Here is a 24,349-nt window from a genome sequence, read left to right as displayed (position 1 = left end):
AAGAGAGACAGAGAGACAAAAACACGCAGCGATCGATGTACGATGCACTACTTTGCGCTCCGGACTGACTCTACTCTGCTCTTGCTCTTGCTCTCGCTCTTGCTCTTGCTCTTGCTCTGGTGTGTCTTGTGGCTTCAACTGGCCGCTTTGGAAGCGCTTTCATCGCGGTTGCCCCCCCCCCCACACACACACACACACACACACACCCACCCACACCCCCCGGTGGCGTCGTTTGGGATTTGTGACGTCACACGCCCGTGCATTGCCACTCGTTTCAGAGTGGGACCACAGTATGTTTTCTCTTTTGTTTTCATCCTATTCCGAATTTATACAGTGACATTTAGTAGAGCCTTTCCTTCCTTTCATTTGACATTTGAGAAAAATTACAAAATAAATTCAGAATAAGAAACCTTTGAGAAAACACGCTCAAATAGAACCAAATAAGTGACAAGTTGTTTGGCTTGTGGAGCGCGTTGCCCAGCAACCTCGCTCGCGATATTGTCGACAGATTGTCCAAGCAGTTTTGCCGTAGCAGCCTCGGCTCGGCTCGGCTCGGCTCGGCTCGGCTCGGTTCGGCTCTGTCATTGCGGATTCAACGTCTATTTGACGCGACTTGGCTCCGTCAAGGAAACATGGACGAAGGCGCCGAGTTGTCACTAACTATTGTTCAGCTCGTCCAACGCCTGAAGGGAAGCCATTTGCACGCTCAGATGGAGCGAGAAGCTCGAGTGAGTATGCTAGCATTAGCAGCAGGCTATATACACCTACCCCCAACACTCAAGCAAGCGAACCCCAACACCAAGAAACGTCCTACAACCGGCATCTTCATTCCTTTCCTTTCCTTTCCTTTCCTTTCCTTTCCTTTGCTTTCCTTTCCTTTCCTTTCCTTTCGCAGGAGTGTTTACATCAACCCGAGATCCGTCTGGACTCTCTGAAGGACGACCTGCGGAGTTTCCTCACAACTTCAGGTGCGACATTTCTGCAAGTTTTGGGGCTTTCTTTATGAGCTTTGCATTGACGTTGTTGTGCTGTTTACAGGCTGGGAAAAAAAACTCCAGAATGCAGTGTATCGAGAATTACAAGTGTAAGTCAAAACAGGGACTACTGCTGCACTTTCCCAAAAAGGACATTTCCAAGAATAGCTTTGTGGTAATCCTTCGTTTCTTCTTTGACACGCGTTTTTGTGATTAAGGGCCATTGAAATAAAGTTGAACCAAAGCTCCAATGCAAGCGTCAAAGTTTTGCCCACCTTTTCTTTCTTGCTCATTTGGATACGAGTACATTAAGACTTTGCGAGGATGAAAAGAATCCCCCGACCTTTTGGCTTTACATCCATCCGATAAACCTTATCAGCTAAGCCATAGCTAAGCGAGCGTCCTCAGCTGTCGCCCCGATGAGGACGCTGGAGCGAGTGGCTCCTCCTCACTTGGGATGAGCCGTCCCTTTGAGAAGAAAAGGGTGATGGCGGGCAGGTGCCTTTGTTTGATTCCAGTGAGCGGCTGGCCTCGAGTCTGCCGGCGGCGGCGCCCCCGGAGCACGTCAAGGAGCCCTTGGCCTACATGCGCAAGGCCCAGGTCAGCTTCTGAGCCGCCGCCGCCGCCGCCGTGTCTGTCTGCTCAGTCTCTTGGAAGCTTTGTGTGTGTGTCACAGGCCGGCTGGGAGCGCCGCATCCTGAAAAGCCTGAACGGCATGAGCACAGAGCTGGGAGCGCCTCTGGCCCGGATGGTAAAAATCCACAATCGGCCAAGCTGCGCTAAACTACGCTAAGCTAAGCGATAAACCGTGATCGTTTGTGCCGCAGAGGACGGCGGCCGAGCAGCGGGAGCTGAGCAGCAAATGGAACGAGATGGGCACGGACGAAGCGGGTATTTCTCGCCAACGGGAATGTGCTGACTTTGTTCTTTCATTGTGTGTCTGGCTAATGTTGGGACACCGCGGTGCCTTGCAGATTTGAGCGGTTTCAGGCCCGTCTACGCCGCTAAAGACTTCCTGGAGGTGAGTGCGCGGCGGCGGCGGCGGTCGCGGGCTGCGCTTGATGGCCTTGCGTGGGTGGCGCAGGTGGTGGTGGCCTTGCGCAGCCCCAACCACAAGTGCGGCGACGGTGAGGAGGCGGGCACCAGGAGCCACTGGGGCCTGATCCAGGTGCCCCTGGACGTCCAGGACATCCAGCAGCTGGTAGGACCGCCCGGCCGCCCGCCCGGCCGCTCTGTCTTGACCTTTGACCGGTGCCTTTCTGTTCTTTCAGAGAGTAGCCTACGCCGAGCTAAACCTGGCGGCCGGCCAGCTGGGCATCGACGACGATGCGCACATCAATCCGGGTAGGCGCCTCACCCCCCCCCCCCCCCCCCGTCACCTTTATCCAAGCACCGACCAACGTCGCTCGGTCGGCGACAGAAGCTTGACGTCGCCGGGGTCGTACGTCGGAAGAGTCGAGGCGTGGACCCTCTTCTCATTTCTGCCTCCTTCACCTCTGTATGGCTTTGCAGATTTCTTTGAGAGGGATTACGTGGAGACGGGAAAGAAGGGTAGGGGAGCGCGGGCCGCCTGCCGGCCCGTAGCCGGCGCCATTGGCTCACCTGTGGCCCGGCCGCATCCTCATGGTCCTCCATCTTGTGCCGCCGCAGTGCTGGGCGGGCAGGACAGCGCGGCGGCGCAGCAGTACAGCCGTCGAGGCTGCCCCACCGGCCTGCGGGCCGACCTCTGGGCCCTCATCCTCAATTCCGTGGACCGGCCGCAGGTTGGAAGGCTGTGCGCCGCCGCCGTGTTTGTCTTGAAGCGGATGAGCCCAAAACGCGTTGGGCGATCCTGGTTCCGGCTGTCCAAAGAGAAGATCCAGACTCCCGCCTCTGACATCAAGCGGGCCATAAAAGTGCCAGATGGCTGTCTGGAGCGTGTCTCGGCCGCTTCATCCCAAGCCAACAGATGAGATTCTTGTTTGGCAGCCAGCGGGCCAGCGGGCCAGCGAGCCAGCGAGCCAGCCCGACTTCCGCCGTCCGTGCCGCTGGCTTTTGCGTGCGCGCTTCCGCTGTCCCCATCCATCAGCTCGCGAGGGCGACACGTTTACCCTCGTCGACACGTGCTCACCGTCCCCGCTCGCTCGCTCGCTCGCTTGCTCTTCCTTTCTCGAGCGATGCTTACAAGCCTGCTTTCGATCCTGTTTGGTATTCCTCCCTCTTTTTTAGGACGCCATGCATTTTGAGCAGCTCAAGGCGGGAGTCCTCCAACACGACCTGCTGGTGGACCACCTGATCCGGAAGGTAAGGCGCCCGGGCCCGACTCGGCCCGATCCGGTTCGCTCAGCTTCTGGGTAACGTGCGGCCGGGCGCCTCGCCTCGCCTCACCTCGCCTCGCCTCGCCTCCTCTTTGCAGGATGTCAAGCTGACGGCCAGTAACGACGACTACTACTTTGTCTTTGAAGACTTCCTCTACCAGGTCTTGTTGTGTTTCTCCCGGGACGCCGGCGTCTTGGAGCACTTCAAGTACAACAGCGCCACGCCGGCCAAATCCTACATCCGAGGTGAGCAGCGCCTGCCTGGAAGCTCCAAAGTTGCCCTCTACGTCTGTCTGTCTGTCTGTCTGTCTGGCAGGCAAAGAAGGGGACGAGGCCTACGCCGTGGTCTATCCTCCCAACGGTGAGCCTCCATCTTGAGCATGCGTCTCCGCTCGCAGGGAAGCGGCTGCGGGTTCAAGCTTGATTTTCACGCCGCCATTTATTAAGTCCGGATGAGTCGGTCATCGTTTGGTAAAACATTGACGCGATTGGGCCGCATTTGGTTTCTTCGTCCAGTATGTAGAGAGCCTTTATTGCTCGATTGTTCCCCCCCCCCAACAAAATCTACAGTTTTTTCCATTTTAAGGAACGGACAGCTTTTTTTTGTGTTTTTTTTTTTTGCAACAGGCGTGATTCCCTTCCACGGCTTCTCAATGTATGGTAAGTGAAAGGGCCGCCGGCGTGCACTTTTGGGCCGCTCCCGAAAGCAAGCAAGCAAGCAAGCCTGCCGCCCACGCCTGTTCCAGTGGCCCCGCTGTGCTTCCTGTACAAGGAGCCGTCGGAGCTGTACAGCGTCTTCAGGGAGATGTACACTCGCTACTTTTTCCGCCTACACTCTGTGTCCTCGGCGCGCTCGGTAAGAAGGCGGCTCCGGAAGCCCTCGCAGCCGCCGCAGCCGGCGCCACGCCTTATTGGCCTCCCTGGTGTCTGCGTCCATCCGTCCGGCAGGGTATCGTGTCGCTGTGTCTGCTTTTGGAGCGGCTCCTTCAGACGCACTTGCCGCGACTCTTCCGCCACCTGCGACGGATCGGAGCTCAGCCGTAAGTTGTCCGTCGAGCAAGGTAAGCCGCCCGGGTTGGGATTTGCCTTTAGAAAAGCCACGAGTGAGCCAGGTTCACGGAAAAGAAAAAAGAAAATGAAATTGACTAGAGCCCGCCCGGTCAATTCATTGTTCTACCGATCAAACAGCACGCTGATCTCGTGCTGCCACCTTGTGGCTGATGCTCTCACGATAATAGCAGCACGTTGGGCTTGAGCCCGATTTTGTTGATGTTGTTGGTTTTGTTTTTTTTTGCGGCTAGGTTACGCATCGCTTTTAAGTGGCTGCTTCGAGCTTTCTCGGGTTATCTTTGCACCGACCAGCTGCTTTTCCTTTGGGACCGAATCCTGGGCTACGACTCCCTGGAGCTGGTGGCGGGTAAGCTACGTCGCCGCCGTTTGCCGCCCGCTTTCTCGACGCCGCTCTCATCCCAGCCGCTGGTTCACTAGTCCTGGCGGCCGCCGTCTTCGCCTTTCGGGCCGAGAACCTGATGGAAGTGACGTCTCTGGCTTCGGCCGAGGTACAGCTCGTGCGTTCCCTGGAGATCCATTTTGAAGAAGCAAATATGCGCGCCAATGACGTTGCCGCGTGTTCCGCCCCAGGCCGTTCTCGCCGACCTCTCCACCCTCCGAGTCATGCCGCTCATCCAGAGCTTCCTCTTCACCATCTAGCGACGAGCTTTTGCCGGACGGTCTGTGAATTTGCCGACTTACTGCAATGACATTGTCAATGTGGGTGACGCTTCATTTGTTCATTTCACACTGGGCCACTTAGGGCCTCGGTAGATGTCAAGCGGGCCGGACCATTAAAATGATACCGTAGCAAAATATCATGTCTTTCCTTGTTTTGGTGTCAAGAAGTTTGAGAACGTTCTGAGTGACGGACTGAGACTGCTGTTCTTCTCTGATCAAAACAACGTTGTCTTCTACTCTGCTCAAAACAGTGTGCTTCCCCCCCTAGCGGATCATCTATGAATTGCATCTTATTCCAAATATTAACCTTGGGGGGCCGGTTGCAGCCCGCGGGCCGCAGGATTGACATTTTCTTTATTTAATTGTTTATTATTAAATCAGTTTCTTTAATTGTACTAGATTAGACAAGTGTCCGCCCTGAGACTGGGAGGTAGTGGGTTCAAACCCCGGTCGGCCCAAAGACTCTAAAAATGGGACCCATTGCCAAGTCGGCCCGGGTAGGTAACGAGCGAGAGAGAGCTTTCAAAATCAGGCAAAGCTGACGGTGGTGGCGGGATTCCACCCCGCGTCCACCAGATGGCAGTAGAAAGCCACTGGTTGAAACGTTCGGCAAGACACGCCAATAAGCTTTTTTCGCTTCCGGTTGACGTGTGTGACGGAAAAACGGACACAATAAAAAAGGTGACTAAAATAGTTGTAAAATACAAATGTAGGTTTTTGTAGGCCGCCGTGCAGAATGCGCCTCGAGAGCGAGCAAATTTCTTTTGAACTTTCTTTTAATATTCCAAGGTGGAAAAAGTGCTGCTTTTTGTTGTTGACACCTCCTCCTTCCTTCCTTCCTTCCGCCCGCCCGCCCACGGAGCAACAAGCGTCTGTTTGTCTGTCTGTCTGTCTGTCCTGGCGAGTTTGCTGAACTTTCTCTCGACTCACACACAGCTCGCTCGCTCGCTCGCTCGCTCGCTCTCGACTTTCTCGGTCGGTCGCGTGTGCTGGCACTTTTTCCATCGGCTGGACGTGGCGGGAGTTTTTGTTTTGCCCCGCGTCGAGCGTTCAAGGGCAAAAGTGACCAGGAGCAAGTAGAGAGAGCGAGCGGGGGAGAGGGAGGAAAGGAGGGAGGAAAGGAGGGAGGGAGGAAAGGCGCCGTTCACTCTCGCTTCAACTAAAGTCACCATGGAGGTTCCTGGCATGCAGGTAAGGAAGCACGGAGCTGGACCGGCCTTTCAAAAGCCAACTGAACCGGTTTATCAAGAGGCGAGGCGAGGTGAGGTGAGGCGAGGCAAGGCGAGGTGGCACTGCGCGAGAGCCACTTTTGAAATCGGACTTGCCACACTCGAGAGTCGAACGACTTCCGCACGTCGAGCAACAAAACACGGAGCGTTGCGGCGCGGCGTTGCGCTGCCTCTTTGCGGCGGCTACTTGCGTGGCCGCTGGATGTTTGTTAACAAACTGTGAATGATCTCAATATGTTAACAGATGTCTTGGAATGTGCAATGGAAGTCTTCGTTTTGCACTTTCACACAAACGAGCGTACATATCATTCATTTTCCAGTCATCTTCAATGATTGCACTTAATAGTTAAATGACTCGTATTTCTAGTTGTCATTGGCTGTCTGTCTGTCTGTCTGTCTGTGGGGAGGCTCCCGACCTGTGTAACCTGCCTGGCACTGCCCGCCTGCCTGGGTGTGCTCGTTGCAGTGGTCTGAATGATTACATTTTGTTTTGGGAGGCGTGGGAATGATTGACAGCTCCACGCTGGCTCGCTCGCTCGGGCTTCTTTGTGGTCCGTCGAAGGTTTAGCGCGCCGCCTTCTGCCCAACTTGCTTGCAGTAGTTGCGTGTCCGAATGGATGGTTGCAACGCTCATAATTGGTGACGACTGAAAAATGATTTGACAGCCGTCGTGCGCGCGGCGTAAGGAAGGAAGGAAGGAAGGAAGGAAGGAAGGGACACATGCATGCGCCCGCCTTTTCCTTCAATGCGCTCAAGGAAAAATTGCTCAAATTGGAGGTTGAGATCAACGCCTGCGTTGTGACGGGATTCCTTTTCTCCCTCAGAGTTCTCAGATCGATCCAGAGGCGTTGTTCACCAAGCTGGAGCGCATTGGCAAAGGATCCTTTGGAGAGGTGAGTTTCTTGGCCGGCTGACGAATGTTCATTTGGGAGGTCCGTTCGGAAAGTCCGGTTCTTTGAAATAAAGCGCGTTTTTTATTTCCTCGACAATCGGCGCTCCATCGGCGCTCCATCGGCGCTCCATCGGCGCTCCATCGGCGCTCAATCCGTTTCAATTCCTATCTAAATCTGACGCCTTGCATTCCAAAACAAGCCGTTTATTTCTTACTCCGTCAAATGATGGACGTTTCGAACATTTTATTGGCGAATGAATTGGCACAATGGTTTTCAAATCACTTTGAGTTGCGTTCCTTCGTAAAAGTCATCAGCTGCGTTTGAAGCGGATGAGAAAGAATCGATTTGTTCCACGCTTCATTTGGGAACCCGGATCGGATGTTGTCGAGCTCCAAGCGCTTTGCGGCGTCTCTCCGCCCGCCAGGTGTTCAAAGGCATCGACAACCGCTCGCTCAGCGTGGTGGCCATCAAGATCATCGACCTGGAGGAGGCAGAGGACGAAATCGAGGACATCCAGCAGGAGATCACCGTGCTGAGCCAGTGCGACAGCCCTTACATCACCAAGTACTACGGCTCCTACCTCAAAGTGAGACGGAAGACTCGGCGGCGGCGCTGGCTGGGCCCGCTGATGGCCCGCTGATGGCCCGCTGATGGCCCGCTGATGGCCCGCTGCCTGTCTTTCAGGGCAGCAAACTGTGGATCATCATGGAGTACCTGGGCGGAGGCTCTGCGCTCGACTTGGTGAGCCTCCCTCCTGTCTTCCGTCTGAGGAAATGGTTCCCAAAAGTTTTGACTCTGGAATGTGAAATGGACAAAAAAAAAGTCTCGTCTTCCAAACGCAGCTCCACGCGGGTCCCTTCGATGAGTCGCAGATCGCCACCATGCTGAAGGAGATCCTGAAGGGGCTGGACTACCTTCACTCGGAGAATAAAATCCACAGAGACATCAAAGGTGGGCTGTCGGAGCCCAAAAACAGGGACGGACGGACGGACGGATGGATTTGGCCTTGTAACGTGGAGCTGTGCCCCCCTCCCTACTAGCCGCCAACGTCCTTTTGTCGGAGCACGGCCAGGTGAAGCTGGCCGACTTCGGGGTGGCCGGTCAGCTGACGGACACGCAAATCAAGCGGGACACCTTTGTGGGGACGCCCTTCTGGATGGCGCCGGAGGTCATCCAGCAGTCTGCGTACGACTTCAAGGTCAGATTATTGCCGCAGGCGTCGTCGCTCGCGTCCGGGCTCCCGCTCGGCGTCCGGGCTCCCGCTCGGCGTCCGTCCGGCCCTGACTGCTCCGACCCGTGCCGCCAGGCGGACATTTGGTCGCTGGGCATCACCGCCATCGAGCTGGCCAAGGGGGAGCCGCCCAATTCGGAAATGCACCCAATGAGGGTGCTCTTCCTCATCCCCAAGTCGCCGCCGCCGACGCTGACGGGCGACTTCTCCAAGAGCTTCAAAGAGTTCACCGAGGCCTGCCTCAACAAGGACCCCGGCTTCGTAAGGCGCCGTTTTGTTCTTTTTGCTTTTATTGCCTCGACGTTTGACTCGGCCTTCCTGGGAACATCGCAATTGCGTCCGTCGGTTTGATATCTCAATTGGACGGCGACAAGAGCCGCGCCGGCCGGCCGGGCTCACGGCGTTGTCTCCTCGTTGTTCAGCGTCCCACCGCCAAGGAGCTGCTCAAGCACAAGTTCATCGTCAAACACTGCAAGAAGACGTCCTACCTCAGCGAGTTGATCGACAGGTACCGAAGGTGGCGGGAGCAGGGCCACAGCGACAGCAGCCCCGACGACTCGGACGACGGGTAAGTCGCACAGTAGAGCCGAAAGCTTCCAGCCGCCTCCCTGGTCTGACCGGTCTGGCCTCACCTGGCCTGGCCCGGGCCGGGCTGCCTCCAGCGAGTCCAGCGACAGGAAGGACGGAGAGCCCCCCAAGTGGAGCTTCACCACAGTGCGCAAGCGCAAGACGGACCAACGGCCCTCCGGTCTCGCCGCCGTCATCTCGCCCGTCTTCTCAGAGGTGGGTCCGCTCGTAGCTGCGCCCGCCCGTGGTCGCTCACGACAAGGTGCCAGCGCGCTTTGCGCTCGTTCTCCTTTCCGCAGTTGAAGCAGCGGCACAAGGAAAAGCCGTCGGCCATCGAGGAGCTGGAACGTAACGTCCGATCGGCCGAGGACGTCTGCCCGGGCATCGCGGACCAGATGGTGACGCACATCATTGCCAGGTAGGCCATTTTCTTGTCTTTCGAAGCCCCATCTTCATCGTGACTGACACCGGGACGAGATTGTCATCTCCTCACCGAGCTAGCTCCCAGTAAAACAAAGTCGCCTAAGATACGACGAGAGCGTGTAGCGGCACCATCTAGCGGCTGTGAAATAGAACTGCGATTGTGACGTTCTGCAAGTTTGCCGTGTGTTCGTTCCGCTTTCATCTCGGTGTGGTCCCGCTGTGCTCAGGTTCAACGGCAACTGAGGACAGGCGGAAAGAGGACGCGGCGATGCGTGTCAAAGCGCCGCCGCCGCGTGTCAAAGCGCCGCCGCCGCGTGTCAAAGCGCCGCCGCCGCCGCCCAAGCTTGCAATTTGGAGATGTGCTGTGCAACGTCTCTGCACCTTCACCACTGCTGGTGGTCTTTTGCGCTGGTTGTCTGTCATCCAGCAGCGCCGCTTTACCTTTTGTAGATATTTGCAAGATGACATGCCAAAATGATTCTTGTGGTTCTGATGTTTTGTCGTGCTCAGTAAGAAGCCGTCGCTCGCTTCTCCAGTTTTACTCACCAAAGACAATCTGCAACTTGGCTATCTTATTGCAATATATCATAAGGGATGTTTACTCAGAGGGAACCCAAAAAAATGTTCGTCTTTAGCGGGATGTAGAGTTTTATGAATAAATATTTAAGATGCATTCCAAATGTCGTTTGTCCCGCTTTGTTCCGCACGATTCTGGGCTAGAGCGTGACCTCGGTGGCGCCTTTCCTCTCCTCTTTTGTCTCGTCCAGCTGGAGGCTGCCGGAAGAGAAGCTCATCCGGGCCGCTCCGCTGTTGGAAGAGAAGGTCATCCGGGCCGGGCCGCCGCCGCCGCCGCCGCCGCCGGGCCTTCCGTAGCACGGCCACCCAATTCGGGGCTCGGAATCACTGCGGCTCCGCGCGGGGCCTCCAGGCAGAGGGGAGGCGGCGTTGAGCGGCAGGTACGTGGGCCTGCTTGGTCGCGTCAAGTGGGGATAGTAGCCCAGGGGACGCAATTCGCACGACGGCAGGCGAGACTCGCCGTCCGCTTGCCGTCGGCGAGGCAACCCCGGGAGGAAGTTGCAGTCGTCGCTGTAATGTCCCGCCTCCGTGCCGACCGGCGGGTACAAAGACGGCCGCCGTCGGCCGTCCCGCCTCCTCGGCTGCGGCAAGCACTCCAGCGAGACGGCGCAGTCGGAGGAGAAATACGGCTGGGGGAACGTGGGGAGCACCGGGTGGTACTGGTAGGCGGGAGTGTGGGGGTAGAGTAGAACCAGCTGCTGCGCCACCTGCGGGACGGGCCGGCGCCGTCCGATGGCGGCCGATATTCGCGCTCGCTCGTCCGCCTGCGGCGAGAGGGGCGTGACCCGGGCCAGGCTCCGACACCTCGGGGCGTAGGGCCGCTTGAGCTCTGAGGAGCCAGTGGGCCGGGCAAAGGCCTCCTCGTACTGCTGGGCGACAACGGCGCAAAGCCATGAAAGGAGCAAATGGAATGGAAATGGATGGGGTGGAGGTCACCTGTTGGGAGGCGGCCAGGAGATCGGGGGAAGATCGGCACTGGCGGGAGTCCGATTGTGTCTGGCGCTGAGTGCTGCGTGGAAGAATAGCTTGAGTTGAAAAAACAAAAACCAAATTTGAAAGCATTTCAAGTCGGCCGGCCAAATGGAGCAAATGTCTTTCCTGCATTTCAAAACAAGAAGACAACCCTTTTCTTCAAGCTCAACTTGAAGGTAGGGTAAAAACAACTTTTAACTGTTTTTTTTTGGGGGGGGGGGTGGACAATTTGAAATGAAACCCCAATTGGAAACTGTAATCAAACTCAAAACACAGTCATTGTTTTGACAAAAAAAAAAGTCTTACTATACACAATTTGAGATAAATAGAGCAACATTTTTGGATTGGCTTTTCATCTTTGGAACGATAACCCTAATTTCAATTTAGCTACTGAACAAGTTCATTTTAAAACTCGGAACTAGTTTGTGTCGTAAAAGAACTTTTCCAACACTGCCAAAGCCAAATTCAACTTGAGCGCAAAAGCCTACTTGGAATCGTTAAGTGGAATGAAAAGGTCTCATTTGAAAGCCTAAAGCACTCATTAGAAAATCTTAGCCGAATTTGAAATCCTACTTTAAAACCAGTTTTGCAACATCCGGACTCGGCGCAAGCAGTGGCGGTTTGACACCGAGTTTACTCCCTGGCTGACTATTTCCGAGCGTGCGCCCCCCCCCCCCCCCCTCTCCGTTTGCGTGACTGCTGACGAATGCCGGCACACGTGTCAAAACACTGGCTCTGATCGGCTTTGCCAATCGCTCAGTGGCACCGCCCGGGGATTTCACGGAACCCACCTGGCCGATCGCCGAGGCTTCTTCTGGCTGGATCCCAAACATTCAAGCAGCTGCTTCTGTGTGCGTCCGCTGTCCACGTTCCAAAAGCAAAGGTCAGCCAGCCTCCTCGGAGTACGCAAAGAAGAAAACGTGCGAAGGAAGAAAGACGTGGTCACCTGTATCGGAAGCCAGAGCCTTTGGTGGACAGCGGCGCGCTCCTGCGGGCCTCCCCGGGCTCCTCGGCCAGCCGGAAGAAGGCGTGGTATTCCACGCACCTTTTCCAGAAGGCCTTGCACACGTCCCGAGTGGCCATGCAGAACTCCAGCGTGTCCTTGCGGGACGGCTGCGTGGGCGGGACAGCGCAGCGCAGCGCAGCGCACGGCCAGCTTAAGGTGAGCCCCCAAAAGTCAACGCAAACAAAGAAAAGCCTCGGACTCTGACCCCAAGAGTGGCATGCAGCTTGATGAGGAAATGTTTGCGCTTGAAGCTCAGTTTGCGAATCTTGGCCCAGCTGAAGGCGTTGATCTTGGCGTTTCCCTGAGCAAAGGCGTGCAAAGTCAGCGTCTGCTGGCAGAGCGGCCAAGCTGGCTGGCTACCTGAAAGACCAGCACGCCCGAGTGCGTGACGGCCAGATTGATGCGTGCGCCCTCGCCGTCGCTGGCCGACTGCGGCCGGATACCGTACATGTCCAGCTTCCTGGCCAACTCCAGCAGGTGGACGTCCGACTCGGCCGGGGACAAGCCTCTGCCGGGGCCCAAACCAAACCAAAGCAAAGCAAACCAACACAACAATCCGAAGAAATAAATACGAGCTCCGTGCTGCTATTCGGGGCCATCTGGGTGCCCCCAACCAAGCGAACGGATGGAAAATTGTGCTTTGCTGCCATCTTGTGGCATCTATAGGCAACTATCAAGCTTTTCAATGGGAAGGCCGACTGGGATTCATTGTACCTGAGTTTCTTGTGGAAGCCGAGGATCTTGTGGTCCAGGTACTCCTGGTTGGGGAGGTAGCGCTTCATCTGTAGGTGTTGACAGTCCAGCTCCTCGTCGTAGTCCCCGAGTTCTGCTGCAAGGAGACACTGTCGGCTGGTAAAACTAGGAGTGGACGACAATGAATCAATTCCGTGTTTGTTTGGTCCTCACACTGCAGTATGTGGGAGACCAGCAGGGCGGCGCTGTTGTCATTGCAGGTCAGACTGCCGTTGCTCAGGTCCTGCTTGACCTGGAGGGCGAAAAGGTACCTGGAGGCGCGCAACATAACGGCATCTGTGACAGAACGTAGACCTGCCATGTGATCACGTGATGCAATGAGAGGAGAGGAGGCGAGACGAGACGAGACGAGACGAGACGAGACGAGACGTGATGTGACCAGATGTGATGAGATGAAATGAGATGAGAAACGAACGACGCCGTACCGAGTGAGGCCTCTTTGTAGTTGGCTGGGGTCCGGAGTGAAGAACTTAACCATGAACCTGAAGAGCAGATCGGGGGTGTCTTCCAAAAAAAAAAAAAAAAAAATCAATCCCACTTGTTTTGCTTTGGATGACACTCTCCCAAATGGACTTTGAATGTCCACAATTTGTTGTGAATCCATCAACGCTTACCTTTAATCTGCTTTGCTAGCGGCTTGAGCAGCTCCAGCCAAACCTGCCAAAGAAGCCCGAATGAGTCCAAATCCATCAGTGATGATGAGAGCGACTCACGTAGTTGCCGCCCTGGTGACGGTACTCCAGTCCGAAGTATTCTTTCTCCAACAGCGTCAGGTGAGCACACACTTTGTTGAAGAAGTGGCAGCCCAAAATGTTGGCCTAGCAAATGGGAGCGACGCATTCAACGCGTCAAGTGGCGCTCGTCACACACACAAATCAAATAACTCACCTCCACCTCGAAGGTGCGTTCGCTGTCATCCAGGAAAAGCACGCGCAGTCTCAATTTGCTCTCCTTGCAGACTTTGCGCCCTGTCCATGAGCGCGCCGGCCGCTCGTCCATCTCGTGACACACAGATTGAGCGGAGAAAGAAATCAGCTCCCTCCGTCCGTCCGTCCGTCCGTCAGTGTTGGCGACTTATTGCGTCTTTTCATTCCACGCAGGCACGCACGCACGCACGCACAGCATCCGAATGTGCGCGCGTGTGTCTCTCCTGGCTCATAATAGAGCTTTCACGGTGGCTGGCGCTGGACGCTTTCACCGTCTTTGAGGAAAGTAGGCTAGTAGTGCAAAAGCATCCCGTAGCCTCCAGCGCCTATTCGTGTGCGCGCGCGAGTGAATCCGTGAGTTTTGTCATTTGAATTTTCGTGCTCAGGCCAGACCAGTTACCGAAGAAGCAACAACAAAATAAATAAATAAATAAATAAATAAAAAGGCGCGAATAATATTTAAGCCAATTAAGCAATGCACGGAGGCTTCCGTGCCATGCATGCAAGCCGACCGTCGCTGTGCACAAGGCTAAGCTAAGAGGGGCCCGTGGATGGACAACTGAGAAGAATACACCATGACCTTCTTAGTCACGCCTCAGGTTAGGGTTCTCACCCTTTTGCAAGCCCCATCCCCCAGAAGCTGATTCATTGTAGTAGCCCCCCCCCTTACTCTCTTTTGAGTCAATGCTCCTCACTCACTGTCATCTATTTAAATCAAAGCTAATACTCAACTGTTCAAAAGTTACATTTATTTGGTTGTCTTTTTTTCCCCCCCCCACAGGTTAAAATCCCTCCCATCTCAATTGTCAAGAAATAAAAAGAACACGTTCGTTCACACAGTGTGTCGAGAAAGAGCCCTCCTGACACGAGATGCCCCGCGGGAGGGCCACATTTCTCAAGTTCTCTGATGGAGGGGACAAGAAAAAAACATTCATTTACATGATCCTGCAAACGACACACAACCAAAGGCTAAACAAGAGATGAGGACAATCCAATCCAATTCGATTTGTTTTGGACAGCAGCCGTCACAAAGCGTTTCACATATCCCGACGGCACAGGCGTAGAGACGCTCAAAACGCTCCAACGAGGTACACGGTAGCAGAACAGGAAGAGTCGCAAATCAGGTTGAAAAAAAAATGATTGGAGAGATTGTCATGGTGAAGATGCAGAGCACCCGTACAAACGTGTTCAAATAGTCCAGTGGAACTTTGTTTTCATGCTCCTGCTGTCTCTCCCACAACATTTTTTTTTATCCAGTGTGTGACCGAGCGCCCAAGCCATTTGGAAAGAAGCCCCCCCCAGACGCAGACACGCAAATGTGTCCGTTCCAGCTAAAGTCCATCGTTTGGGCGGGGCGGACTGCCGGATAGTCACAAACGCACGGGTCACGTGACCCACAGCCCGGAATTTGGACTCGCGTTTGACACGGAAGCGGGTCGGAATGGCGGCAAATAATGCCCCGTATTGTCACAGGGGCGCTCTTTGGCGTTTTGAATCGCCGCCGTTGTGCTAGAATGCGAGCGAGACGTACGTTATCTCCTTCCCGCCGGCTGGCGGGGGTGGTGCGCAAATCGGGCCGTCCCTGACTGCAACCAGAACGTGGCGAAAGCAAGGCGCTCCGTCCGCACACAAAGCGGGAATGGCAAAAAGAGTCCCTCACCTGCGGCCCGCCGAGACGTTGCCCTCTTTGCCAGAGCCAAGGAAGGCGTCCACGGGAATGACAAGGAAGCCTTAGGCACGGCACATTTTCAAATAAAACACTCAGTCAGTCAGTCAGTCAGTCAGTCAGTCAGTCAGTCAGTCAGTCAGTCAGTCACTTTGGTTCTGAGCCTGATAGGAGAAGTCAAATGTTCTGGAGCAGAATACTGCCCCCTGCGCTGGCTGAAAAGACGGCAGGCACAGGCACTCTGGTCAATATTGTGTTGCAGCAGCAAAGTGGAGCCGTTTCCAATCCGTTTTGCCACTGACCAGCGGCTGAAAATGATATTTGCCGGCCAGGTCTCGCTCGGGTCGAGACCCTCGGCAGTTCAGCTTCGGCCGGGACAAATGTCATTTTCAGTCGAGTGGCCCGTTTTAAGATTTCATATCCCGCAAACAATAGGCTGCAAAGAACAGGATTTCATTCTTCAAAACGGGCCTCCCAATGCTTCTGGTTGGGGAAAAAAGAAAAGGCCCTACTGAAGTTCAAAGGGGTCAAAAACAAAAAAGGAAATCTTGAAATACGCTAACATCAAAACGAGACGTTAGCGTTTTGAGCGTTCAGGGGAGCGAACCGGGCAAAAAGGAAGGCCAGACTTCAGAAGCGGTCGTCTCGGAGTTGCGTCGGCGACTTGAAGGGTTTGAGCCCCAGAGTCCTTCGGGGACGGACTCTCTCTTTGGTTGCGTCCGGGGTCTTCCCCCCGCACGCCGCCCAGCCCAAGTCGATGAGCGACGAGTCGGGCGGGTCGAGCGGCGCCGCGCGGAACGACGGCAGCGTGGGCGAGCCGCTGGCGGAGCACGGCGCCGAACGCGAGGTGGCGAAAGGCGGCGAGAAGGGGTCAAAGGGCGACGCTTTGTCCCAGGCGCCCGGCGGGAAGGGGTCAAAGGGCGACGCTTTGTCCCAGGCTCCCGGCGGGTCGGCCCTGAGAGCGAAGGGATCGCAGGCGGGCGAAGGGAAGGGGTCGCAGTTGCCGAAGGGGTTAGTCGGGGAGGGGCGGAACCCCGCCGGGACGCCGTCCGGCCGGCTCCAGTTACGGCCGGCGCCCGCCGAGACGAAGCTCCACGCGTCGATGCGGGGCCGGATGGGGGAGGGGCGAGGGCGGGGGATGACGCTGACCTCCAGGCGGCAGCAGGATTTGGGGCTCCAAAGGGCAGCGTCCAGGCCCAGTGAGCCGGCCGCGGCGGCGGCGGCGGCGGCAGGTTGTTCCTCGGCGTCCGGCGTGTCTTGGCACAGGGGCAAGTCCAGAACTGCAAAGAACGAAGGCAAACTTTCAAGCGGCCGTAAATGTGCCGGCACATTTGATTTTGTTTTTTTTACGCACCGAGCCGGGAGCTTCGCAGGCCCGGACCGGACCTCCTCCTGTCGCCCGTACGGTCCGAAGCGACGTCGGGGGAGCCGGGCTCGGGTTCCCCCGGGGGCTCGGCCGGATCCAAAAGCGGCCGGCAAACGGGCTCGGCGCCGGCGAAGGTGATGAGGTCGTCCACGAAGCGGGGCGGCTTGGCGGCGCGCTCCTCCAGGGATGGGGGCTGAGTTCGAGGAGGCACTTTCGGGGAGACGTCCAGGCATCGACCTAAGCCCACAGAAGCCAAGAGAGCGCCGCTGGCCAGCAGAGCACGGCGGCCGCTCTTGAGAGAAGAGCCTCCTTCTTCGCCGGCCGAGTCGCCTTGCTGAAGCCGCCAGGTGTCGGGCTTCAGCCAGGAGCCTGCCAAAAACGTTAGTCTTTTCATTTGGTCTTCTGTGATAGCTTTGGATATTTCAAACGTGTCTCTTTGGCTTTAGATGTGAGCCGGCTGTACTTGGTGCTGCATGCGCACAAAAAAAAGGAAAAAGAATGGATCTGCCATTGTTGTCTGAGCAAATCATTTCCAAATAAGTGAAAGGATCACGCAATTTCTAAATCAAATCAAAGGCAAGCGAGGCACGGTTACCGTCGTGAGGCGGGGCCGGCGCCGCCGCCTTCGCCGCCGAGGCTGTGTACTCCTCAAAGTCATCTGCGTCGTCTTCTCCATTGTGGTCGCGCTGGGACACCAACAGCTTGGCTCTCATGGACAAACTGTGAGAGCAAACAGCAAGGCCTGAGCAAAAGCCGCCCGCCCGCCCGCCCGCCCGCCCGCCACTGTCGCCGCGGTAACTCGGGCCACGTACCTGCTCTCCTGAGGACTCAGGCGCAGGACTTTGGGGCTCTTGGGACTTTTGGGGCTCTGGGACTTGAGCTCTCCGTTGGCCTGCTTAGGGGACGGGACCTCCAGGGGCCACGCCGGGCTAAGACCAAACGCCCTGCCTCCGCCGCCGCCGCCGCCGTCGCCGGGACTGACTACGGGCAGAAGTGAGCGTCATAACAAATGGAAAGCAAGGAAGGAAGCAAGGAAGGAAGCAAGGAAGGACACAAGTCCAATCCACTCACGCTGGATGGCCCGGAAACGCGGGCCGAAGGAGGGCGAGGAGGCCGAGCCCAAATCGGGCGAGTTGCGTCTCTTCTCCAGGCCGGGCGACGCCTGCACCGTGATCTTGTGGATGAAATCTGAAAAGGTGGGGCATGAGTCCACTTGCGCATAATGCTGGAATCGCAAGAAGCTAGCTACCTTGGGGCATGCTGATCTTTTCGCCATTCTTGCTCTTGAGCTTGTGCTTCTTGAAGGTGCCCTTGCGCTTCTTGACGTTGGGCTTCTCCTGGTTCTGGTTGAGGTGCAGGATGAGGAGGCTGAGCTCGCGCTCAAACACTTCCTGTTCCCACTGGGCCAGCTGCTGCTCGCGCTGGCGCAGGAACTCCTCGTGGGACTTCTGCTCCAGCGCCGCCCGCTTCAGCTCCTCCTCGCGACAGCGCAGCTCCTGAAAAACGGTGGGTGACAAAAGCGTCCGACGGTTCATACGCACGCCAAGTCCGGCCTACCTTTTCCTTGGCGCGTAGCTCGTCAAACATGTCCTGGATCTCCAGCTTCCAGTCCTCTTGCAGGGAGTGGAAGGAGTCCTGCGGCATCTCCTCCTTCACCTGCTGCTCCAGCGCCGTCAGCTGAGCCAGGATGGAGCCAAAGTTGGGCCTGCGGTGGGGGTCCTGGTCCCAGCACTCTGCCGGACAAAAATCCAAGCCGCTGGAGCTGGGAGGGCCACCAACGGCGACGTTGCGTACCTGCCATGAGCTGAGCGAAGGGTTGGGGACAGGTGGAAGGGATGGGCAGCGTCAGCTTGTTGACGGCCACGCCGTACGCCACCGCCAGCCCGTCGATGCCTTTGTAGGGCGCCTCTCCCGTCAGCAGCTCCCACAGCAGGACGCCGTAACTGCAAGCGAGCAAGCACAGGCGCGACGGGAGGCGCAGCTCACTCCACTGCGGCCAGGCCGGGCCGGGCCGGGCCGAGCCAGGCCTCCTCATTGTGCTCGGACGGGACAACCCGTCATCGCGCATTTGCCCAAGAGGAGAAATGACATTGAGCCGCATTCAATTGCTGACGTTACTACTTTGCTTTTTCACGGCAACTGGATCCAGTGGCAGCCATCAAAACTTGGATCTCACGCCGCACGCAGGAGATGGAACTCAACTCCGGGCCCAAACTACAAGCCTTCTTATTTTGCGCTTTAACGAGAACTTGCGAGTCGGCGGCGAGCGCCACGCGCTGTTAGCTAAACCGGCGGATGGAGGCCGCAGAGAAATCCCACCTCCAGACGTCGCTGCCTTTGGAGAAAGTGGAGGACTTGATGACCTCGGGGGCCATCCAGGCGTAGGTGCCCGCCGTGCTCATCTTGGTGGTCTTGTGCCACTCCCTGGCCAGGCCAAAGTCGGTGATCTTGAGCGTCAGGGCCTCCATGCGTTCGTTCTCGATGGGCTGAGCCAGAAGGACTGCGCAGAGAGCAGGCGTTAGCCACGAGCGAGCGAGCGCGCGAGAACTGCGAAGATCAGCAAATTGCTCGTCAAGAACAATCAATCGTGCCCCGCCGGATGGACGGGCTGAACCGTTTGGGCCCATTCAAAAATGGTGGACATTGCGAGCGTGGCAGAGTACGGATGGACGCTTCATCAAAAATGAAAAGTGAGGAAGCCACGTACACATGGCTTTGCGGTTGACCGACGCAGATTTCCGCAGGCCCTGGTGATGACATTCTCCCAATTTTACAAGAGTGCGATTATGAAGAAGGGAAGCGTGGCGTCATCGCCGCCGCAACGGAGGAAGTGGAGCGCAAAGCCGACAGGGCGCCGCTCCTATCAATATGGCGTCTTCTCTCCGCCTGAAAACCTTTTTAGTTGTCGCAGAGACTGAAAGGAGCACCTCCCTAGCTTGAGGCCATCACGGCACGGCACGGCACCTGACTCAGTCCCACACGTTTGGCCAAACAATAGGCCGTTACGTAAAATAGCTAAATGAATTGGAAAAAAATGTCTGTGGCAATCATCATGCAACGAGACAAGTTTGAGAGCCAGGACAGTCAGCTGAGACCAAATGCAACCCCAAAATAAAGGGACTAAGCCTTTGGCCGCCCGCCACATTTCGTAACGTCTCAGACAAAAGGTGCTCTGTCCCAATACTTTTGAAGGACCCAAACTCATTTACACTACATTGATGTTCCAAAGATCTGGAAAGGCAGGAACTGGGTCAAATGGTTTTTGCACAACGTCAGCACGGACCACACAGAGTACTCGGCACCTGACATCATGGCTAAAACGCTAAGACGGGCATTTAACCACCCCGTAGGCGAGCGGCGCATTCCGGCAGGGCGGGGGCGGGGCTCCCCCCGGGAAGAACGGCAGCTTTGTCCACGGGCTGACAGACGCTCGCTCGCTCAGACGGACGGACAGACCGGCAACCTTTGCCCGACTCGGGCCTGCCGGCGCCAAAGTCTCGAAACTTTGCCGTGATTCCCAAGCGCCACACCCATCATCCGATTTCATTTCATTACATTTGGATGGAGCGTTTCCAGCGACGGCACGAGTACCCGATAGCTTGAAATAAGACACCATGACAGCATGTGCGAGTGTCATTTCCTGACCATATATTGAAGCATATGGTGAGGAAGGCTCCTATTAATGATTGGAGCCAAGCTTGGTTACTTATTGACAAGTCTGTGAGCCCAAACACGAGCTTTGCTGGAGACAGCAAACAGCGGAAAGTCCCTCCTTTGCCACATCTGAAGAAGCAGAAGGCCGCTGGCACGCCGGCACCAGCTCCTCCTCGCATAATGCCCCCCCCCCCCAAAAAAAAGGAAGCGCTACGGAAGGAAGGAAGATCAGTAGGAGGAAGTCAAAGGTGAGATGGCCGCCGAGGCCCGCAAACAAAAGGCTCCTATTTTTTTCCTGCTCGTGATCAATGAGCAAAAAAAACGTCAAATTACAAAGGAATATTTTGCTACGCATCGTGTTTGGCAGAGAAACACCATTTTTTGTAACAATCCGAAATTGCCAGGGAAAGAGCGACGGTCGCTCGCAGTTCTGGAAGTCGGCAGGCTTCAACGTTCACGCACGTGCACGTGCACGTGCACACGCGGGGGATGTTTGCAACTGCTGAATGAAAACATGCGGGCGGAGGCAAGGCTCATGCCTGTCCAATCGCGGAACAAGTTCAAAAGAACAGAGCCAGCATCCAACTGACAAAAAAAGAAAAAAAAAAAAAAAAAAGGGGTCAGTGAGTGCTTAGCGTGGCTTTTTCCATTTTTTTTTTTTTTAGCAATGAGCTATTTGGGGCTTCAAAGAAGGTTTCGCAACACAGCATTCGACTCGACTTCTCGTCTTGTGCTCAGAAACGCGCTGAGTCGGCACAGGCGGGCGCGCCTCCACCACCTTTTCAAAAAAGCCAAGCCAAGGGTGGCCACGGTACGGCGCGGGGCGGCGCGACACGGCGCCCGTCGTTTGTCTCACCTCCTGGAGGAGGACGTACTTTTGGTCCATTTCTCGAGTCTCCTTTTTCAGGCAAATAACATGTCATTTGGAAAGCGGTGGAAAGAAACCTGCAATTTAAGCAAAGTCCAGCTTAAAATAAGATCGGATCCTTTCGCTCGGGGAAGACACGAGATGCCCGAGAGCACGACCCGGATGGGACTTTGGATGGCGAGAAGCCACGTGACTGTCAAGCTCAGGTCCAAGAGGCCGCAAAGAGACAAAAGACGGCCGGACGGGAACGGCCGGACGGGGACGGCCGGACGGGAACGGACGGGAACGGCCGGACGGGGACGGCCGGACGGGAACGACCGGACGCTTTTTTCTGGCGCTCTGGGCACGCTTGCCGCTGTCAATTCTCTTGGCTTGGCTTGGCTTGGGTTGGAGAGCGCTTCTCGCGCGACGACCTGCTCAAGGATCTCACCCGACAGACGTGTCGTGGCAGGCCCGCAAGCAGAGGACAAAAAAATAGGAAATCAAAAGCACGGAGCCGATAGGATCTGGCAGGCGCCCAGCACAGAGAGGGATTGTGTCGGCCTACGGGTCGGCCTACTTACTGTTGTTGGATTTCAGGTCCCGGTGGATGACGGGGACGATGGCCTGGCTGTGGAGGTAGAGCATCCCGCGGGCAATCTGCACGGCCCAGTCCACCAGGACGTGAGGCGGGATGCGGCGGCCCGCCAGAGCCCGGCTCAGGGGCCCGCCCGAGGCGTACTCCATAATGAGGCAGAGGTTGGGCTCCTGCAGACAAACGCCTTTCAGGGCGATGATGTTGGGGTGGGTGAGCATGGCGAAGAGACGGGCCTCCTGCCGGACGTTCTGCGCCGTCACGCTGATGTCCTCGTCGGGGTCCTGGCGCGCCGCCTTCACCGCCACCAGCGCGCCTCGCCACGTGCCGCGGTACACCTTGCCAAAGCCGCCCACCCCGATCACCTCCTGGAGGCTGAGTTCGCGGAAATTCACCACGGCGGGTTCCGAGGCGCCCGCCGCCACGGCGGGCCCCAGCTCGCCCGCCGCCACGGCGGTGGCGCCGCCGCCCGGAAGCTTCCCGTATGCCCCGGGCTTGAAGGAGCCATAGTTGGAGGGGAAGATGCCCACCTTGTTGTTGACCTTGCCCGCCCACCAACCCTCGTCGCCGGAGATCTCAGCGTCCAAGGAGAGGACCTCCACCAGGTCGCCCTTCCGTAGGGTGAGCTCATCTTTGCAGGCCGCCTCGTAGTCAAATAAGGCCGTCCACACGGGGTTGCTGAAGTTGCCTTTTTGCGATTGCTCAGAGTTCTTCCAGGCGGACAGCGGGCCTCGGCTGAATATGTTCTTCAGCGGCTCCATGGAGCCTCCGACGCTCGCTTTGACCCGACGGGACCCCGACCGAGGCTTTGAAAATCACGTCCAACGGCGTAGCGGACGGCGCCTCGCTCCTCTCTTGCCCTTCCGTCCCGCTGGGTCATCGGGGACGAGTGGAACGTTGGCGAGGAAGGAACGGCGGCGGGGCTGATTCCGCTGGAGGGGAAACAAAGGCGGGTGGCATCTTCGCTCGGGCAGGTCGGGGCGGTGGGAATTTGGGTCCTTGCCGACTTTGCTCTGGAGTCATGCGCTTTGTCCACACGTGGTTCCAGCTCAATCGAACGTCACGAGAGCATCGCGGAGGGCACCGAGCGGCTCGCCGCCGCCATCCAAACCTCGCCGAGACCAAAAGCGTCTGTCCGGATTTTAAGACTTGCGGGTCAAATGGATTGGAGTTTAACGCCGTGACACGCACAAAACACGGGTTCACCGGGCCAAAATAGTGCGAGGAGCGCGACTGAGGGTCAGCGAGGGAGGCTTCCTGACTGGACTCTGTCGTCCAGACTTTTGAGCCATTCGCTAGAGTCCAAAAGCGCCATTGGCGGCCAAAGACAACACGCTGGCAAAGTTCCTTCGAGGCTTTCGGGCTGGATTCGAACAACTGCCTTTGCAGCCATGAAGTCAAGTCAAACGCTGCTGCGACTCAAGCATTCCAACGACGAGAAGCTGACAAAGGCTCATCCGGGCTTCCCCACCGGACCCTCGGCTCTGTTTTTAAGTATTTTTAGCCATTAAGTAGAGTGGGCCAGCACAAGCAGGAAGCGCAGAGGAGTGCGGAGAAGAATAGCAGGAAAGGGAGCATTGAGTCGAGCCGGCCCGGCCCAGTGGTTCGGGGGTGACTGACCACCACTGCGCATTCCGTAAACTCCGAGCAAAGCGTTCGAAACTTGGAAGAGAGATGCCACAGGAGACACACGAGCGAGCCAACTCTTTTCGAGCGACAGCCAGCCGGCCCTTAGCTATCCAAAGTAGTGGTCATGGTTCTCGTCGTCGTCGTCGACGTCACGGTGTTGGTTCCCGAGCAGTTTCGAGCGGCGAGTCCGCTCCCTTGCGTCACTCCGACGGACACGAAGGGAGTTTCCCGTGTCGAAAAGAGCGATATTCCCATCGAACGCGGGCTATTAGATTCCGTTTCCTCGTCCTCGGACCTCGAAACAACTGTATCTACGTCCGTGCTGGAGACAGAGGGTGCGTGCGTGCTTACTTGCGTGCGTCCTTGCTTGCGTGCGTGCGTGCGTGCGCGGGGGAGTCACAACTTTTCCTCTACTCTTCCCGACCGGAAGTCAGGTGACAAGACGTACGTCAAGTTGGGCTAGCTTAAAAAGAAAGCCGCGCTTCCGTCGCCGCCTCACAAAATAAAACACAGCGCTCAAACGGAAGTCCGCCAGGAAGTTACTTCCTGCGACTGCTAAAGCACAAAATGAAAGCGAAACATCCAAACAGTTGGCTTTTCAAACTGTTGGCAGACAAAAACGTCACCAAAAGGATTCAGAAAAATATAAAAGCAACGATCAAGTTGTTGTTTTTGAAATGATGCAATTTCACCACATTGCCCCTAAAATGGCAAATCATCTCGCTTTTTTTTCTTTTTTTATCCATCCATCCATCCATCCCTCTCTCTCTCTCTCCATCTATCCCATTCCGGTGACACAAGCAATGACGGAAATAAGAAATTTCCATTAACATTTGCATCAACCAATGCTCAGTATACAGGCGACCGACCGACCCTTGTTATCAATTATTTCCCCTTGATTTTGCCAGTTTTGATTTGCAATTTCTTGCAGCTTCCCGTGTGAAGACAAATGTTCCTTTTGGCCCCGCCGACTGCCACTGCGCGTTTCCTCACAGAGGCCCCATGCCGGCCGGG

At 56.3% G+C, this 24,349-nt stretch overlaps 4 protein-coding genes across 7 annotated transcripts; 2 read left to right on the top strand and 2 right to left on the bottom strand.

Annotated features, from left to right (window-relative positions):
* The first annotated feature begins 264 nt into the window (after positions 1-264).
* On the top strand, positions 265-5,133 carry tbc1d19 (TBC1 domain family, member 19). 2 transcript variants are annotated; one of them, XM_085906405.1, is made up of 20 exons: positions 267-728; positions 896-968; positions 1,039-1,084; positions 1,493-1,574; positions 1,651-1,725; positions 1,802-1,865; positions 1,949-1,995; positions 2,059-2,175; positions 2,246-2,318; positions 2,487-2,525; positions 2,625-2,737; positions 3,183-3,257; positions 3,370-3,517; positions 3,588-3,632; positions 3,899-3,931; positions 4,018-4,127; positions 4,220-4,311; positions 4,573-4,688; positions 4,760-4,830; positions 4,913-5,133. In XM_085906405.1, the coding sequence occupies exons 1-20, from the start codon at positions 633-635 to the stop codon at positions 4,979-4,981; spliced, it is 1,584 nt and encodes a 527-aa protein (XP_085762531.1). In that variant the 5' UTR covers positions 267-632; the 3' UTR covers positions 4,982-5,133. The 2 variants fall into 2 exon arrangements, 1 of the variants encoding a protein (XP_085762531.1); XR_015065563.1 differs by lacking the exon at positions 4,913-5,133 and having other exon boundaries at positions 265-728; positions 4,220-4,332; positions 4,760-4,792.
* A 741-nt stretch (positions 5,134-5,874) lies between these two features.
* On the top strand, positions 5,875-10,025 carry LOC147059849 (serine/threonine-protein kinase 26-like). 2 transcript variants are annotated; one of them, XM_085905704.1, is made up of 11 exons: positions 5,875-6,193; positions 7,056-7,124; positions 7,549-7,710; positions 7,809-7,865; positions 7,967-8,075; positions 8,165-8,322; positions 8,431-8,616; positions 8,778-8,923; positions 9,027-9,138; positions 9,222-9,340; positions 9,573-10,025. In XM_085905704.1, the coding sequence occupies exons 1-11, from the start codon at positions 6,173-6,175 to the stop codon at positions 9,586-9,588; spliced, it is 1,155 nt and encodes a 384-aa protein (XP_085761830.1). In that variant the 5' UTR covers positions 5,875-6,172; the 3' UTR covers positions 9,589-10,025. The 2 variants fall into 2 exon arrangements, with proteins under 2 accessions (XP_085761830.1, XP_085761829.1); XM_085905703.1 differs by having other exon boundaries at positions 5,878-6,193; positions 9,018-9,138.
* A 7-nt stretch (positions 10,026-10,032) lies between these two features.
* LOC147059848 (FERM domain-containing protein 7-like) lies at positions 10,033-13,681 on the bottom strand. The gene is made up of 12 exons (XM_085905702.1): positions 13,541-13,681; positions 13,366-13,470; positions 13,267-13,309; positions 13,078-13,156; positions 12,806-12,903; positions 12,614-12,728; positions 12,260-12,407; positions 12,105-12,200; positions 11,840-12,006; positions 11,685-11,753; positions 10,858-10,930; positions 10,033-10,790 (listed from the first exon to the last, which is right to left on the bottom strand). Exons 1-12 carry the CDS (start codon positions 13,649-13,651, stop codon positions 10,062-10,064), a joined length of 1,833 nt encoding a protein of 610 aa, XP_085761828.1. The 5' UTR covers positions 13,652-13,681; the 3' UTR covers positions 10,033-10,061.
* A 670-nt stretch (positions 13,682-14,351) lies between these two features.
* LOC147059847 (mitogen-activated protein kinase kinase kinase 11) lies at positions 14,352-23,992 on the bottom strand. 2 transcript variants are annotated; one of them, XM_085937570.1, is made up of 11 exons: positions 22,237-23,992; positions 21,696-22,081; positions 18,930-19,110; positions 18,405-18,553; positions 18,168-18,343; positions 17,860-18,106; positions 17,682-17,798; positions 17,423-17,591; positions 17,206-17,330; positions 16,599-16,979; positions 14,352-16,524 (listed from the first exon to the last, which is right to left on the bottom strand). In XM_085937570.1, exons 1-11 carry the CDS (start codon positions 22,335-22,337, stop codon positions 15,875-15,877), a joined length of 2,682 nt encoding a protein of 893 aa, XP_085793696.1. In that variant the 5' UTR covers positions 22,338-23,992; the 3' UTR covers positions 14,352-15,874. The 2 variants fall into 2 exon arrangements, with proteins under 2 accessions (XP_085793696.1, XP_085793687.1); XM_085937561.1 differs by having other exon boundaries at positions 21,696-23,991.
* Between the last annotated feature and the right edge of the window lie 357 nt (positions 23,993-24,349).

Source organism: Syngnathus leptorhynchus, chromosome 2 (genome assembly GCF_054491065.1).
Source record: "Syngnathus leptorhynchus isolate UIUO chromosome 2, UIUO_Slep, whole genome shotgun sequence".
Classification (NCBI taxonomy): domain Eukaryota; kingdom Metazoa; phylum Chordata; class Actinopteri; order Syngnathiformes; family Syngnathidae; genus Syngnathus; species Syngnathus leptorhynchus.
This window is presented reverse-complemented; position numbering and strand designations above follow the sequence as displayed.

Excerpts from the sequence above, each read along its gene's own strand:
- tbc1d19 (XM_085906405.1), top strand. The coding sequence starts at position 633 with ATGGACGAAGGCGCCGAGTTGTCACTAACTATTGTTCAGCTCGTCCAA. Across the intron at positions 1,575-1,650 it reads CCTACATGCGCAAGGCCCAG|GCCGGCTGGGAGCGCCGCAT; the intron begins GTCAGCTTCTGA and ends TGTGTGTCACAG. Across the intron at positions 4,128-4,219 it reads CTGTGTCCTCGGCGCGCTCG|GGTATCGTGTCGCTGTGTCT; the intron begins GTAAGAAGGCGG and ends TCCGTCCGGCAG.
- LOC147059848 (XM_085905702.1), bottom strand. The coding sequence starts at position 13,651 with ATGGACGAGCGGCCGGCGCGCTCATGGACAGGGCGCAAAGTCTGCAAG. Across the intron at positions 12,729-12,805 it reads GGTCTCCCACATACTGCAGT|CAGAACTCGGGGACTACGAC; the intron begins GTGAGGACCAAA and ends GTCTCCTTGCAG. Across the intron at positions 12,201-12,259 it reads CGGGCGTGCTGGTCTTTCAG|GGAAACGCCAAGATCAACGC; the intron begins GTAGCCAGCCAG and ends GCCTTTGCTCAG.
- LOC147059847 (XM_085937561.1), bottom strand. The coding sequence starts at position 22,467 with ATGGAGCCGCTGAAGAACATATTCAGCCGAGGCCCGCTGTCCGCCTGG. Across the intron at positions 18,107-18,167 it reads AGCTACGCGCCAAGGAAAAG|GAGCTGCGCTGTCGCGAGGA; the intron begins GTAGGCCGGACT and ends ACCGTTTTTCAG. Across the intron at positions 17,799-17,859 it reads AAAGATCAGCATGCCCCAAG|ATTTCATCCACAAGATCACG; the intron begins GTAGCTAGCTTC and ends CCACCTTTTCAG.
- LOC147059849 (XM_085905703.1), top strand. The coding sequence starts at position 6,173 with ATGGAGGTTCCTGGCATGCAG. Across the intron at positions 6,194-7,055 it reads TGGAGGTTCCTGGCATGCAG|AGTTCTCAGATCGATCCAGA; the intron begins GTAAGGAAGCAC and ends TTTCTCCCTCAG. Across the intron at positions 8,617-8,777 it reads TCAACAAGGACCCCGGCTTC|CGTCCCACCGCCAAGGAGCT; the intron begins GTAAGGCGCCGT and ends CTCGTTGTTCAG.